The sequence below is a fragment of the Aspergillus vadensis genome (genome assembly GCF_003184925.1).
Source record: "Aspergillus vadensis CBS 113365 unplaced genomic scaffold BO88scaffold_15, whole genome shotgun sequence".
Taxonomy (NCBI): domain Eukaryota; kingdom Fungi; phylum Ascomycota; class Eurotiomycetes; order Eurotiales; family Aspergillaceae; genus Aspergillus; species Aspergillus vadensis.
The window spans coordinates 843,181-855,991 of NW_020292053.1; the positions used below are offsets into that span (position 1 = coordinate 843,181).

Here is a 12,811-nt window from a genome sequence, read left to right on the forward strand (position 1 = left end):
ATGGGAAATTGACCTATGCCAAGGGTCCATGAGAGCAGAGGTATCTGTCCTGCAATGACTTACTTTGCGGACGGTGGGGCGACCGCAGATTAAAGCCAAGCCCGTAGCCCTGAGGATGGATAGCAGATGCAAGTGAAGTGACAACTGAGGGTCTCAAGTCGTATGTCCTAGCAGTCGGCGATATTCTCTGACACAGCGAGTTCGGGCTTGTCCGGTGCCATCAATACCTGAGTTCTACCCAGTGGGGCTTTACTGCATTTGGTGCTTGCAGCTGCTCTCCGCCCCACTCCCGCTACCGCCTGCCCGGAGGCATAAACCCCAAAGATCCTTCTTTGCTATCCGTGTTACAATCTGAACCTGCCTATTTACTGCCCTCGCACATTCTCTTCCCATCTCTATACACACCCAGCATGGCCACCGGTGAGGCTTTCGTCGAAGCCTTTCATGATGCCTGCTTCGATGGTGACTTGCTGAAGACTCAGGAGGCTCTCGACAAGGGACAGCTCAGCGCTGAGGACCTCAGCGAAGGACTCAATCTCGCCACCGGTGAGGCTCACGCAGATATAGTGGCTGCACTATTTGATGCTGGGGCTCGAATGACAGCCGATTCGCCGAGTTTCTTTATTGGTGACAATGGCCGGCAACACCCGAGCATCATTCGTTACTATCTCGACCATGGTCTCGATCCGAACTGCAGCGTCTCTAATGGCGAGCCACTTCTACGGTATGTTCTGTTGGGCTTACTATTCACATCTACGGGACCCATCACTGACTACTGCGTAACAGGTTCATGAAAGACACTAAGTGTGCCGAAGAATTGCTCTCACGGGGTGCCGACCCCAACCGTTGTGGTCCTAAGGGAGTCAGTCCACTTACCTGTGCTCTTGGGAGCATCAGTGGAGAAGATACGGCTCTATTTGAGGCCCTTCTTTCACACGGGGCCAGGATGGAATCCACTCTTTTCTTCCATGCTATCCGACCGGGCGAGTCTCAGGGAGAGTTTAAGACAAAACTACTCCTCTCCAAGGGTCTTGATCCTAATGTCTCATCTCTGGAGTGGGGTACCCCACTTCACCGTGCTGTTTATTTGGCTAGGAGGGGCATTGTCAAGGTCCTATTAGATGCAGGTGCCGACAAGACCGCGCGATCTGATTGCAGACAATTCCGTAATCAAAGCCCTGCGGAAGTAGCTGAGTGGACGATTAAACGTTACCCTAACTCTCCTGACTTGTGTTCCTCACTCGAAACTATCCTCGAGCTTCTTCAATCTCACGAGCGCTAGAATACAGCTTGTAATTTAACTTTGTTCCCTTATATCCCATCAAGCTTAATGAGAGAGGAAAGTTGTACACCACGATGGAAAGCCTACCTGGCCTGGTGAGGTCTATGGAATTCTCGACAACACACTCCACCGGCCCTTCAATCCCCTACAAACTAGTAACTAGTATTTGGGGCGAAGCGCAATGGCGCCTTTGCCAGTCGCGAGTAACCTTCACCGACCAAATGTATGGTTAGCGTTCTTAGCTTGGGTTCTTGATATTCACGTTGTACTCTACCATGGTTCATCAATTGGGTCCCCTATACCATGACAATTATACGGATCTTTACTAGCGCACCTGGCCCTGGGGTTCTGGCGCTGTGACCAACACGGAATATTGCCGAGCTGACGGTGATTACTCGAAATGGTATATTAACCCCGTAAACTATCACTCAAGCAATGTTCTGTTAACATAGTAGTGTACAGAATCCCTTCATATATGAGTATGTGTTCTCATAAGGGACTTCTTTTTCTCATTGAAGAACAAACATATCAGTAACCATAGAGCTGACCAAAAGCTTTTACGAAAGTGAAATACTTTGGAAAATTATTCATTATCTAGACTGGTACCCGGCAACACACACACACAATCAAGCAAGCTGAGAGAGCTGGTTCAACCTGTCTCCTAATCCAGTGTCTGTATATTGCAAGCAGCGAACACAAAGAGCAGGAAACATTATCAAATCCTAGCATCAATCATGGATATCAACTCCCTAACATAAGCTAATTGATCTCTTCTATCTAATACATCAAAATCATGTTATCATATTCCAACAACATTTCAAACATCTATACTACTCTATTCTATATACAATCTAGACCCCCCTCTCCTCCATTACCCGTCTCAACACCAGCTGCAACCCATTCACATACTTCGCTCCCAACATATCCGCATGCCTCCCCTCACACTGATGCACCACCATCCCCCTCCGGGATAACCTCTCCCACTGTTTTAAATACCTCTCCACCCAACACCCCCGATCATCCGTAACCGTCATCAAAAAGTCGACTATAAACACATCCACCATCATCTCTACCCTCCCACCAGGGGTATATCCCTTAGCCGCACGCGAGAATCCATTGATAATATCCATCACATGCCTCAGCCCCGCCCTATCCAACCGCAACACTTTCAACCTCTCCGGATTCACCTCTCCCAGAATCACATCCAATACATGCTCCGCATCCACATCTTTCAACTCCGGCATAAGCGCCACGCACCTCGGCTCATCAATCAGTTTATAGAAATACCCCACCATCACCAGTCTCTTGTTCCAGGTCAACCGACCCACCAAGTCCGCAATATCAGGCGGCCTGTCCAGCACACCCAGGAATCCTACCTCCTCGCCGGCCGACTCGAGTCGCTTGGCAATCTCGAAGACGATGCTGCTGCCTAAGAAATACCCGGCGAGAGCATACAGGCCCGAGGGTTGCGTGCGCTTCATGGCGGCGGCATAGATATCAGCCATTTCGGCGATGGTGGCGAAGAGCGGCTCACCGGGCTGTACACCGCGAGAGCGGAAGGCGTAGATAAAGCAGTTATGAAAGGCTCAGGCGAGATTGGCGAAGATAAGGACATTACCGAAGACCGGGTGGACAAGCCATAAGGGGGTTTTGGGGCCGGAGAGTTGCAGGAGAACAACGGGATCATATTCATTGCGGGTGTTGTCTTCTGGCTTTGGAGAGAAGGCGGTGGGTTGCTTGGAGGCGAGGCGGTGGGTGAGACCGGCGATGGTCAGGTCCATGAGAAGATCAGGGACGGTGAAGGCCATTCCAAACATCTGCTGCAAGTCCAGAGTGACGGAGTAGAAATCAAGCAAGGAGAGACCCAGGCTGAAGAGGTTGGTAGTCACACTGACAGAGTCTGGGTCCGTGTTAAGACGCGCGCAGATAAGAATAAGAATGATTTCCTCAGTGGGCGAAGATGGGGCCTGACAGTGCACTTGGCAGTACACTTGGATACTGGTCTCGTGGGCTTTGCGTTCGGAGTCGAGGGCGCCGGACTCGAAAAGACACCAGAAGTAGAATCAGAAAAACTTGCTGACAGAGGTTCTTTCAAAGTAGCTGTATAGAAGAGGGAGTATAGCGGTGGGCGTAACATGGACAACAAAACTAGCGATGCGTTCAATGGCTTCGGTAGTAGCAACGCGGGCTGCGGCATCGTCCGGAAGGTAGCTGGGCAGGTATACTACACAGTAGGACTCAGTCAGGGCGTCAGGGGCTCAGTGGGCGAAGACCAGCATGAAGCTCAGAATCAGACCGAGAATACGCGTCTGTTCGAGACTGTTCTCGACCTCGACGGCAAAGATAGTCACACCGTTGAGGAGGAGCGTGTCTTTGGAACAGCTGGTGATGTACAGCCGGCCGTGCGCGTCCAGATAGGCGTTGTCGCCCGCGATAAACCAGCCGTCGGAGGTCAAGACCGCACGCGTGGCCACTGCATCACAGTAGTATTGGTTAAAGATTACAGCACCGCGCAGCTGCAGCATGCCCTCCTCGCCGGCAGCCGCCTCGCTCTGGTCAGTCTCCCGCAGCACGCGCATCTCCACACCGGGGATGGGCCGACCGCAGGACATGAACTCGCCCGCCGTATTATGGAGAAGGTCATCCACGGTGTGGTCGACCAGGTCCCAAGCCATGCCAGCACACGACTCAGTCAAGCCGTAGCCGGAGCAGATAAAGGGCTGGACGCCGTAGGGCTCCAGTGCACAGAGAAGCTGCACCGCCATCTGCCGCACAGTAGCCTCGCCGCCGGAGAAGACACAGCACAGGCACGAGAGGTCCCAGGTCAGGATAGGCTGCGCCTTCTGCTCCGGCGTGGGGTGACAGACGAGATCGCGCAGCAGGGCCAGGAAGAAATTAGAAACAAAGATAAGGGAGATGCGATGCCGATTAACCAGGTCAAGAAAGCAGCAGGGCTCGGCCACCATCCAGTCAGTAACTATCTGAATCTGCTCAGCCTCAAGCAGCATGGCCTGGAGGTACATCTCGACCAGATTGACAGCATAATCAAACGCGACCTAGCTCATTAAAACGTCCTGAGAGGTGGCCTTGCAGTGCGCAGCTTTACCGGCCGCAGCAGCTAGCATCTGTGACTGGCGGAGACACACGGCTTTGGAGAAGCCGGTGCTGCCAGAAGTAAACATTAAGACTCCGAGATCATTAGCCCGTTGGTTGCGATCCACCATCAGGAGCGGAGTGGAGGCAGATGAGGAGGTCAATACAGATTACTAATCCACACAATTCAAACACGGGGTGTCGACACCCTGAAAGGCACATTCCATACGGCTGTTGGTAAGCACTACGAAGTCATCCAGTAGCTGCAGAATATATTTAGCCTGGACCATGCGACGGCCAGTGGAAACTGCAAGCTTAGGAACAATACATGGCAAATAGCCCGTGAGAGTACAGGCCCAGAACCAGCAGATATTTTCCTCATAGATATCAAAATATAACAGAAACACCGTGTCCCGCTGCAGGCCTGGCACCGAGGTTTGCAGCCAATACACATCGTAGCGAGCCTGGTCAAGCAGCTGCCGATAGGAGACCTGCTTAGCAGCCTCTGAATATAGACTCGAAATCTTGTAGAAGGTAATGCCCGCAGAAATAATTACAGCTTGCTGCTGCAGCTCGAGCAGACTGGTGGCCTCGTGTAAAGGCAGGGTCTCAGGGACAACTTCTAATATATAGCTCCGACCCGGGTCTTTGTCCAGCCCTAAGGCGTCCGGTGAAGGAACAGGATGCAGTAGCATAATAAAAATAAATTTCAGTGGTGATGATTTTTTTCCAAACTGCCCATGGCGCTTGGATACATTTATAGAGGCGGGCTGCGGGGCTAAGCACTGCCATTACAGATTTATAAGACTTGACTTTGCTTGTCTTAGTCGACGAGGCATACTAGCAATGGGGGCCAACAAGTCCTGACAGATCTTACTCATACAGAAATCAGAACCGACGCAGGGGGCGGAAATATAGACTAGATATCCTATTAGACTCCGGCCCTTTCCCCTCTTCCTTTTTTGTTGAAGATTGGAACTAATACAACATCCAGCACAGGATCCCTGTCATCATGGCAAGTCTGACCAGCATCAGGAGGATATAAGAATTATTTATCAGCGGCCAAATTTCTTCTCACTAACAATACGCTTTTTTCTTCTCTCTCTGTCTTTTTTTTTTCTTTTTTTTTTAGATTCTTTCTTTTAAGGTTGTTGGAAGGATCTTGATAATCTAAACAGATTGTCCTCCTAATCTATTATCATTCTCTTATTTTTTTGATCAATGATACAATCAGTGCCCCCATATCAGCAACAATGTCTACATCACCCTCCACCAGCTCTTCGGTGCTAACCGCGGCAGAGCTGGCCGAGTGGTCACAGTCCCTCAAGCCGGTGGTGTTAGGCCTCAGTATCACTATATTAGTGCTTAGCAATATGGGCGTAATACTACGTATCTGGGCCCAATGGCGTATTCAGAAGCGCCCCATGCCGGAGGATTATTTGCTAATCATGGCCGTCATATATTTTCATTTATCCTTGCCCGCCACTCGGCATATACAAACTTAACTAAGCTTACTGACCATTCTTCTCGGCCTTTTAGCTCTTTGCCAATGTGGTCTCAATTGCCATAATTGTCACAGTGCATTATGGACTGGGATACCACCTCTTCCGGGTCGAATCCGAAGATCCGTCGGGCATAAAGTGGATCTTCCTGTGTGTGTGGCTCACAGCCACCTTCAACGGGCCCTCGATGCTGGCCACCAAGGTTGCCCTGCTCCTCTACTACCGGCGGCTGTTCATCGTGCAGCAGATCTGGCTGCGCATCTTCTGGTGGACGAACATGGTATATACGGTGCTGTGGGGCATCGGCTCGACCATCACATATATGCTCTCGTGTGTGCCCGTCAGCTATTACTGGGAGCGCTTCGACCTGCAGTCAACCGTGCATGGTAGCTGCCATAACTCTACCACCGCCGACGGCCTGCCGCTGATTCTGGACCTGGTCTCCGATGTCATGATCCTGGTGCTGCCCATTGCCACCATCGCTACCCTGCAAATGCCGCTTGCCCGCAAAACGGGGCTCATGATCATGTTTTCAGTCGGATTCCTGTAAATCCCCCCCTTCCATGGCTAAATTCCACTCTGTATCTATCCATAGAACTAATTCAACTCCGCAGTGCCATTGTATCCGCGGTCGCCCGCGTCGTCGTTCTCTACAAGTCTACGAGCCTGCACTCGGACTTCTCCTACGCGGCCGCGCCCTTCGAGCTGCTGGACGTGATCCAGCTCAACATGGCCATCGTGTGCGCGACCGCGGTGCCCATCGCCTCGGGCTTCCGTGTCGCCTTCAGCAAAAAGCGTCGCCGAGACAAGGGCTGGACGGCCGGAGGCGCAAGCAGGAATACGCACCATCATAGCCACGCCTCAGCAGCAGCACGGGCCGCACGCTTGCGACTCGAGGATGAAGCCGGCAGCAGCACCGAACGGCTGCATATGGGACACTTTACCACCAGCTGCGCCTCCAAGGACCCGGAAGATCGGACACCGGGGGGAGGCGTGGTCTCAGCGAATGGGATTATGGTGAAGATGGATGTGGATATCCGGTAGTATGAAGTAGTAGATACTGTACAAGCACATCAGGTACTGAGGCAGTAGAAATCATATCTAAATATATATACCATAATAGTAGCATACTAACCATGAAATTGATTCTCCAGTCCCACTTCTCATTCATACTAATACTACTAGTTATAGTAGTCATCATCTCCATTCCCACACTCAAGGAAAAGTTCCTACTCCACCCTCGTTGCACACCACCAAATAATTCTGGCATTATCATCCATAAACCTTGCCTTATTCCTCATATTAGTCGTCGTCTCCCCAACCTCCAACTCCGCCTGCACATCCCACCTACTCCCCGTCTTCTCCCCAATATCCCTCCACATACGCTCAAAACTCGCCACATCATGCCGATAATGCAGCATCGTCTTCTCCGTCAACCCAGTCAAATCATACACGCCCGCCACCGTACTCCCCATCTGTCTCCCACAAACCACCATCCCAACCTCCCCCCTGGTCAACCCAATCAACCGCTCCACACCACGGAGCTGCCCCTCATAATCCCAGAAATGCAGCAACGAGCCCGCCCAAATAATATCAATCTTCCCCCTCATCTTCGCCACAATCTCGGTCTTCTCCCATTCCTCGTCCGACACACCTAGATCCGCGCCCACGAACGTAGCAGGGAACGTCTCCGCATTATCACGGAACAGCTTGTACCCGAGCTCGAAGAACCCAGCTTCTAGATCAAAGCCGTATAACTGGGATGGCGGGATCGAGGCGGCGTAGACTAGATGTCGGAGCTCTTGACCGACGCAGCAGCCTGCATCGAGGAAGCCATTGGCCGGGGAGGCGCGCAGGCGGGCGAGCACGTGGTCGTAAAAGGGAAGGCGGGAGAGGTGGCAGCTTAGGAAGCGCATTTGGCCGATGCAGGGGTAAGGGAAGATTTGGAAGGCTTCATCTCGCTGTTCACACAAGTGGTTTCAGTTAGAGTTGGGGGGGGAAGGTGTAACACTTGGGGAAGGGGAAAATAGTCTTGAGGGGGGGAACTTACCAGGGCTAAGACATGGGAAATGACCTCTTCGGGTGCGAGCCCGCTGTAACTCTCCAGCATGGATTGCGCGGCGGGGTCGATGGCCGTGACGCTGGTTTGGTACCAGGCTGGTTTGGTGGTAGTGGTGGTGTCGGTAGTGGACATAATGATGGCTGAGGGGATTGTCTCAGCAGGAGGAGTCAATATTAAAGATTTGATGGGAGGGATTAGAGAGTGAATTGGGACATTAAGCCGTTGGAGTTTGATTGTAGGGGGTACTTTATTAATTAAAACCCAGAAATTCTAATGTCAATTGCATTTCCCCCCCTCCCCTCCCCTCCCCAAGGCCTGTCCTGTCTGTCCTGCAGCATCGGGGGGGGCCGCTAAAATAGTGGTACTGTGCTACTCCACTTGTCTTGTATGGTAAGGCATGTGTGCAAGGAACATGGAATCTTTAACTCCTGTGGTTGACCTGCCCAACCACCTGACTCATTTGTAGAGATTGAGACAATGCTATATACAGCTTTGCTGAAGAACTAATAACATATTAATATGAAAAAAAAAAAAAGAAAAGAAAACAGGTGACTCCGCCGGCCAGGAATGAGTCTTTCTCTCGAAGGATGCACAGCCGGAAAGAGGAGAGAGTAATCAAGAAATTGTTTAGGAACAGAAAAAAATCAACAATGCTCACATGGCACCCAAGACCAAAAGGGGTACCTAAACTAGTGCTGACACGAGCATTTAGCGTATAAAGCTTAGCCCTATATAGTACTGTACGTAGCTTGCTAATGCACACACCACCCACTCCAAGAAAAAAACGAGCCAACTCCGTCCAGCGCGCCACCCGTCGGATGCCCGTCAGCAAAGCCAACCGAATCCAAACTCTTCCGCGCTGCATCAGACTAGTTACTAGTTACTCCGTACTACGGAAGCAAACCAGACCATCCCTGCTTTTAATCAGCACTACTCGTATCAGGCTATCAGCAATCATTCATCCAGACCACCTCCACAACCGCCAACGCGCTCCCCTCCACCCGCCGGACCCCAACCCACCGGAATCGCTCATCCGCCTCCTGCAGCAACCCGCGCCACTGCGCCTCGTCCCTCTCGCGCGCATTGAGCAACAAAAACGAACGAACGAAGATGGAGCAAAAAAGTAAGTTGAATTAAGCTATTTAGAAGAGCAAAATAAAGTAATATATAAAGATACTTTATATAAAAGATCTGAGTATAATATATAATTAAGTTATATAAATATCTTAACACAGCCCCCTAGGCGAAGAAGTATATAGAAAAATATTAATTAAAATTATAAATATTTTTTAGGTAGGCAATCTTTTATATATTAAATATTATTTTCTAGATACTGCAGGAAGATAGTTAACAGGACTATTTTTAAAAAAATGTAAAAATCACAGAATTTCTTTTAATCCAGTATTTTAATAAGATCTGTTATAAATAAATAACTAGAGTGGTTATACCTGACCGTTATACCTTAACCTAACCTTAACTATAATCTGACAGTTAGGTTAAGGTATAAGAATCCTCTTAACTGTACGGTTAAGGATAGATTCTAGTAGGGAAATCCTCACAACGGGACAACAGTCAAATAAAGTCAGATCAGGTTATAAGTAGTATTATTCGATAGAGCTCTTTATAAGAAATATAGTAATATAATTTTTATTTCTTTAATCAGTTATTCTGTGGTGCTATAAGTATTTAAAGATAGAAGTATTCCCTTCTAAATATAGTTAATATATATAACAGAAATTCAATCAGGTTAGTACATGTAATAAAAATTTAAATCAGATTAGTACTCTTTTCTACAGACTCTAAATTTAATTAAGTCTATTAAATATTATAAAAATAAATATTATAATAATAAGTGTTATTCTAATGAGTATTATATAAAGTAATATATTAATTTTTTTATAATAAATCCTAAGAATTCTATATATTCTATAGTTTAGAAAGTTCAAATCATATATACTCCTTATTTAATATTAAGATGTGATATTACTAGTTAAATAATAAAATAAATAAATAACAAGCAAAATAAATAAATGAAAACATAAATTATAGTAAAAGAGTAAGTTATATTAGTAGTTATTTAAATATTTTAATAAAATAAAGTAAGAGATTATTTATAGATAGTCTGAGTATCTGATATATAATTATATCTACTCTAGTAATTATCTTAATATTTAGTATTATTTACTTTGTCTAGATTATATACTTTGAGAAGTATTTCTTTTTATAAGAAATATTAATATATTATAATCTGTATACATGCCTACAGTCACTTATAAGAAAGCAGAGGTTATGTATTAAATAATAAATTATAAAGATAATAATAATATTAAAAAAAGATAAAATAAATAAAAAAATAATATTATATTAATATATTTAGACCTGCGCAATCCCGCCAAGCCAGCGGATAGTAGAGGAAGATAGTATTATAATTAATAATTTTATTATAATTCTTATATATAGATAATATTCTTTCTACAGAAGATATAATAAAAATTAATAAATAAATTAATATTATATTTATTTTTAATATTATTTTTTTTAGTATATCTTGTCCTCTCGCCCCTCCATACAGCTGGTGAGATAGAAAGAGAGAGAAATTATAAAAAAAAAAAAAAAAATAATTTTATTATTATATTTTAATCTTTATAATTCTGCTGAGTAAATAGATGGTAGAGTAAATAATAATATTTTTATAATATTAGAATCTCTTCTCAGAGATCAGATAGTAGAGTAGATAATAATATTTTTATATTATTAAAATTTCTTCTTAGAAAATAAATAATAAAATAGATAATAATATTTTTATATTATTAGGATTTCTCCTCAGGAAATAGATAGTAGAGTAGGTAATAATATTCTTATAATACTAGAAATTCTTATACTTAGAGATTTTTTAATTATTTAATATATTTTATTAACTTATTTCTCTGCAGGACTGCTGAGCTTATATTCTAATAATTATTTTTAAATCTCTGTGATTTCTGCAGTGAACGGATGGTCAAATAGAGCTTAGAAAATAACTAAATATTATATTTACTTATAATATTATTTTTTTTAGTATATCTTGTTCTCTCGCCCCTCCGTGCGGATGGTAAGGTAGAAAGAAAAAAAGATTATAAAAAAAAAAAAAATAAATTTTATTATTATATTTAAATTTCCACAATTCCTGTAGGATTTTAATAATAAAATAAATAATAATATTCTTATAATATTTAAAATTCTCTGTTTTTTTAATATATTTTATTAGCTTATCTCTCCATGGGGCTGCTGAGTTTATATTATAATAATTATCTTTAAATCTCCGCGATTTCTATAGAGAATAAATGGTGAAGTGGATAATAATATTTTTATAATATTATAAGTTATTTATTTTTCTAGTATACTTCATTATCTTGTCTCTCTGTGCGGCTGGTGAGATACAGAGAAAAAAAGATTATAAAAAAAAAAATAATAAAAATCTAATTAAATAAATAGCTGTTACTCTAGATATTTTATAATAATTTATATTTTATAAAATTATCTTGGAGAGAATTATAAACTTTATATATTATATTAATTTTCTAGATATTATACTCTTCTTTTCAAATAAAATCAGAGTAATATAATTTATTAATATTTATTATAAATTTACTTCAGATTTGCTTTCTTAGTGTTTTGATATAGATTAAAGATAATAGACAGTATATAATTATACTGTAAAAAAAATATTCTCCAAAACAGAGAAAGAGAAAGAGAGAGATAAAATTAAAAAAAAAAGAAAAAAAAAATAATAAAAAAATATAAAATAAAAAAAGAAAGAATAGAATATATATACAGGAATATAATATTAATAAAAATTAGAAAAAACTAGAAAGAGTAGAAATAAAAAGAAATAATAAATAAAAATAAATATATATTATTATTAATATTCTACTGTATATAATAGTCTTATTATTCTTATTCTAGATCTAGAGAGATTACAGTACAGTGATTAATACTAAATAAGTATTAAAATTATACTTCTTAATCTAAAATAATTTATTATTTATTTATTAATTATATCCAGTATACTAATGCTCACATAGAAAGAAGAAGTACTATTTAGCAGACTGGCTATATTATATTAAGATTATTAAATATTATAAGATTAAGTGTTACAGGTAGTCAACTCTACTAAGCAGATAAGTTATACTATATTAAAATTATTAAATATTACAATTTTAGTTATTATAATAATTAAAATATATAATATATTTACTTTATTTTCTGAGAATTATATATATACTATATATTCTATATTCCAGAGGTTCTACTGATAGTATATATTCTAAGAGTCACAGAACATTCTAAATTAGAACTATTAAGTATTATAAGATTAAATATTACAGATGGTCAACCCTACTGACCAAGCAGGCTATGCCGTATTAGAACTATTAAATATTACAATATTAAGTATTACAGTAACTGAAATATATAATATATTTACTTTATCTTCTAAGGATCATATATCTTATATATACTATATATATAGTATATATACTATATATTCTATATTTTATATATCCCAGGGGTCCTACTGATAGTATATATCCTAAGAATCACAGAACATCCCAAATTAGGATTATTAAGTATTACAAGATTAAGTGTTACAGGTGGTCATTTCTACTAACTAAGTAAGCTATACTGCATTGGGATTATTAAATATTATAAGTTTAAGTGTTACAGCAATTGTAAAAATATATTATATTTATATTAAATTAGCTATAAATATCTAAAGAAATCTATAAGATATATTCTATTCTAGTAGGGAAATCCTCACAACGGGACAACAGTCAAATAAAGTCAGATCAGATTATAAGTAATATCATTCGATAGAGCTCTTCATAAGAAATA

General features: G+C 42.5%; 4 protein-coding genes across 4 annotated transcripts; 2 read left to right on the forward strand and 2 right to left on the reverse strand.

Moving 5' to 3' along the window:
* Positions 1 to 377: 377 nt before the first annotated feature.
* On the forward strand, positions 378 to 1,282 carry BO88DRAFT_465149 (ankyrin repeat domain-containing protein; the record flags this gene model as incomplete). Its single annotated transcript, XM_025711392.1, has 2 exons — positions 378 to 724; positions 787 to 1,282. The coding sequence occupies exons 1-2, from the start codon at positions 411 to 413 to the stop codon at positions 1,280 to 1,282; spliced, it is 810 nt and encodes a 269-aa protein (XP_025561881.1). The 5' UTR covers positions 378 to 410.
* Positions 1,283 to 2,133: 851 nt separating this feature from the next.
* Positions 2,134 to 5,070, reverse strand: BO88DRAFT_465152 (non-ribosomal peptide synthetase; the record flags this gene model as incomplete). The annotated part of the gene is made up of 6 exons (XM_025711393.1): positions 2,134 to 2,867; positions 2,901 to 3,321; positions 3,364 to 3,519; positions 3,556 to 4,338; positions 4,429 to 4,469; positions 4,560 to 5,070. The coding sequence occupies 6 exons, from the start codon at positions 5,068 to 5,070 to the stop codon at positions 2,134 to 2,136; spliced, it is 2,646 nt and encodes an 881-aa protein (XP_025561882.1).
* A 317-nt stretch (positions 5,071 to 5,387) lies between these two features.
* BO88DRAFT_426732 (uncharacterized protein) lies at positions 5,388 to 6,921 on the forward strand (the record flags this gene model as incomplete). Its single annotated transcript, XM_025708929.1, has 4 exons — positions 5,388 to 5,394; positions 5,624 to 5,829; positions 5,915 to 6,423; positions 6,492 to 6,921. The coding sequence occupies 4 exons, from the start codon at positions 5,388 to 5,390 to the stop codon at positions 6,919 to 6,921; spliced, it is 1,152 nt and encodes a 383-aa protein (XP_025561883.1).
* A 185-nt stretch (positions 6,922 to 7,106) lies between these two features.
* Positions 7,107 to 8,071, reverse strand: BO88DRAFT_465156 (uncharacterized protein; the record flags this gene model as incomplete). The annotated part of the gene is made up of 2 exons (XM_025711394.1): positions 7,107 to 7,838; positions 7,928 to 8,071. 2 exons carry the CDS (start codon positions 8,069 to 8,071, stop codon positions 7,107 to 7,109), a joined length of 876 nt encoding a protein of 291 aa, XP_025561884.1.
* Between the last annotated feature and the right edge of the window lie 4,740 nt (positions 8,072 to 12,811).